At 37.6% G+C, this 3,995-nt stretch overlaps 1 protein-coding gene across 1 annotated transcript; it reads right to left on the reverse strand.

Annotated features, from left to right (window-relative positions):
* Positions 1 to 2,973: 2,973 nt before the first annotated feature.
* On the reverse strand, positions 2,974 to 3,465 carry LOC105772134 (uncharacterized). The gene has a single exon (XM_012593458.1). It carries the CDS (start codon positions 3,463 to 3,465, stop codon positions 2,974 to 2,976), a length of 492 nt encoding a protein of 163 aa, XP_012448912.1.
* Positions 3,466 to 3,995: the final 530 nt, after the last annotated feature.

Below are 3,995 nucleotides of genomic sequence, written 5' to 3' on the forward strand. Positions count from 1 at the left end.
ATTCATTTTACCTTGAATCTACATTTAAGTACTATCCTGACATTTACTATTGGAAATGTCTAAATCAATGTGAAGTCTATAATGCCACTAAGTCAATAAATATAATTTCTAAATAATTATATAAAATATTTGCTTCAGGGAATATGCCAAAATCTTGAAATGCAGGGCATTTGGTCTAGTGGTATGATTTTCGCTTCGGATGTGAGAAGTCCCAAGTTTAATTCAAAATACTTTTAAAACCCTTTTAACAAAAGTTTTGCATAATCAGTTAACTACCAAGAATAACTGCTCAGGTCATGTATAGAAACAAGTCTTTACTAAATATATCAATAAACATCACATCTCTAACATAAAAATATGACATAATGAAAAACTAGTAATTTTTTTCATAATCATCATCATAAACATACATGGAATTTAATTCAAAATCCAACCATTTAAGCTCATAGAAATTTTCATTTACAACTGCTCATGCTATTTCTCTAAATAATTAAAAAATGGAATAATATAAAATGTATGAACTATTACCTTTAACAATTCTTTGAACTAAATCAAATCTTGTCACACCCCAAACCCAGCCTAGATGTTATGGTCGAATCTGGGAGTGTTACAAAGAAGAGTTTTGAAACTGATGATACTTTGATATAATGTCTAAGCTATAAAACGTATTCCTTTATATGATTATCACTGAAACCATTACATTTTATCCTTTAAGGTTAACCACATTATTTCACAGCGGAAGTTTGAAAAACCGTTAAAAGCAAAACCATGCTCATGTTTTCAAAAATAACATTTGTTCATGTGAAATTGATATTTTTTCGAATCGTCGCAGTTTAAAAATCATAATGCAACCAAACCAAAAATTTAAACCTAACAATCCAAAAAGTTCGGAGGGTCCAAAAAATACAAAACTCTCACAAAAGCCAGAAATTTAAGTAAATACCATGAAATAATAAATGGAAACATTTCCCATCGAATGGTCACCACTGAGCCTCCGTCGCACTGACCGGCCTATGTCTGAGATTACCTGAATAGAACAAACAAATAAATGTAAGTTTATGTAAACTCAGTGTGTAACCCATCAGAGATAGACATGCAGCATATACAGTCAGATACAGATTTGGACCTAAGTCCGTCACAGAAGTATATATCAGAATTAGATGTACAGAATAGATAAACAAAATCCTACCCCCATCCTCTACACACTATCTCTGTCCATCCCATCACATCATGTGGGATTAAGAACACCCACCCATCCCTACACACCATATAGTGTTGATACGACATATAACAGATAATATACAGTCAAGTTGCCAGAATATAGGCGAAGAATCACCAAACAGATCACTTCCTTCATATATGCAATTTCTACCCCAAACACAGATACAGAATATAAATGCAAATATGGCAGATTAAACATGCTTAACATGCTCATATACAAATAGATATATACTTAAACAATACAGTCAGACATACGTATCAGTATCCTACTCAGATCAGTTTAATAGAATATCAAATCACATGAAATAGGGTTTGGTTAGCCCTTACCGACCCTATGGTAGGCCCATAGTCGATTGAAACGACCCGTGCGACCCTAAGGAAAATTTCAGAATTATTGGTCTACATGTCCGCGTAGGCCCACATGCCTATATTGGCCTTACCTGTGTGACCTACATGACCTGGCCCAAAATACACACGCCTATGTGGAATGCCCATATGAGCCCACACCCCTTACCTGGCCTAGCTCGTGTGGCCCACACGGCCACATTCACACTGTCACATGGCTGTGTCTTGCTCACAGCCACGCTTTCGTCAGTCACACAGTTGTGTCTCGCGCACGGCCAACCACACAGCCTGCCACACGCCCGTGTGGCGTCAACAGATTATATTTTTGGCTTTTGTCAGAACTCAATTTTTTGTGTTAAGTGTACACACCTAGTACGATTTTGATACGAAACCACTCTTGAGACCACCAGGTCCTAAAAATAGAATACCCAACACCTGTTTAGCAATCATTTTATGAATCTAACACTATTTAACCACTTACACATAAACCGACTTCCTACTAAATACAACCATGACCTTGAATCAAGCTGTTAGAGCAAAATCCATTGTTCCACCACCTTCATCTATGCCACAAATTAGCAGAAAGAATAAACTTCCTTAACTACACCACTATGACAATTCAAAATAAAAGAAAACGACCCAAAATGAATCTTCAAAACTTACCCAAATAAAATAGGAACCACCAGAAAACCACAACGAAGCATCGGCACAGTTGATTGTAAAATAGAGTAGAGACAAAATGACCAAAAAGAAGAACAAATAGGAAAAACAAAGGGAGAAAATAACAAACGTTAATATTGTTTTGAGAAAGGGGAAAAATAAAATTAAAACTACCCATAATTCCTACTCCTCCACTAACCATTAACCACTAACAGCCTTATCCCACCAAATCCGACACACTAACCACATTCAACTACCTCAGACTCCCAACTTTATCGAATCTCTACCAAAAGCAAAAATATCATCTACACTCCCACGAAGAATCGAACCCGAGACCTTAAAGTAAGCTAACACCTTACCACTTGAACCAGCAGGCTCGTTCTGATATGAGTTTACAAAAAATCTTATATAAGCCCACCCAACATAGATAAGACTTAGATCAAAAATAACAAAATTTGCCAAGAGGGAGACTTGAACCCAAGACCTCTTACACACACCCAGAACACTTAACCACTGAAGCAGATACACATTTGTGTCAGATTTCATAAAAACAGACTTAAATTATTCATGGCATTACAATTCTACCCCATAAAAGAAATTTCGGCCTCGAAATTAACCTAATCCAAACAGATGAGGATATTGATGACGCATCAAGTCCTAAGGCTCCCACGTGGCTTCCTCAATGCCATGATTCCACCATAGAACCTTTACTAGAAGAATGGACTTCCTCCTTAGAACCTTAATATCTCAATCTATAATCTGAACTGGTTTCTCCTCAAACGTCAAGCCCGATCTAACCTCGATCTCCTCAACAGAGACAACGTGAGATGGATCAGACCAGTACCACCTCAACATTGAGACCTGAAACACATCATAGATACGGTCCAACTCTGGAGGTAGCTCTAACTGATAAGCCACCAGTCTCACACGCTTCAAAATTTGATACGGCCTAATGAACCTCAGGCTCAACTTGCCCTTGCGACCGAACTTCAAAACTTTCTTCCACGGAGATACCTTAAGGAATAAAAAATCACCCACATAGTACTCGATATCCCTCCTTTTCAAATTCGCATAGGACTTCTGTCTATCAGTAGCCGCTTTCAAATGATCCCAAATTAGTCTAACCTTATCTTCAGTCTTGGAAACCAACTCAGGACCCAAAACTCTTCGCTCACCCAACTTAGTCCAACATAGTGGAGTACGACACTTATGACCATACAGAGCTTTGTAATGTGTCATTTGGATGCTAGATTAAAAATTGTTATTGTAGGCGAACTCAGCTAACGGTAGAAAATCCCCTCAACTACCTTGAAAATCAATCACCTAGCTTTGAAGCATAACCTCCAGTATCTGAATCATCCTTTTAGATTGACCATTGGTTTGAGGATGGAACGCAGTACTGAAGTCCAACCTCAAACCCAGAGCCTCATGTAGTTTCTTTCAGAACCAAGAAGTGAAGTGAGGATCCCTATCATAAATTATCAAAATCAGAACCCCATGTAGTCTCACAATCTCGAAAATATAGAGCTTCGTTAACTTCTACAAAGAATAGTCCGTTTGAACCGAAATAAAATGAGCAGACTTGGTCAATTGATCCACGATAATCTAAACAGAATCCTTCTTAGTGGGTGTCAAGGGTAACCTACTAACGAAGTCCATTGTCACTCGCTCTCATTTTCATAAGGGAATCTTAACAGGTTGTAGCAAACCCGGAGGCAACTAGTGCTCAGCCTTAACTTGCTGACATGCCATATAATGAGCAACAAAAT

This window comes from Gossypium raimondii, chromosome 6 (genome assembly GCF_025698545.1).
Source record: "Gossypium raimondii isolate GPD5lz chromosome 6, ASM2569854v1, whole genome shotgun sequence".
NCBI classification, from domain to species: Eukaryota; Viridiplantae; Streptophyta; class Magnoliopsida; order Malvales; family Malvaceae; genus Gossypium; species Gossypium raimondii.

What these genes read in the sequence shown, in the direction of transcription:
- LOC105772134 (XM_012593458.1), bottom strand. Translation starts at nt 3,465, where the DNA reads ATGACACATTACAAAGCTCTGTATGGTCATAAGTGTCGTACTCCACTA.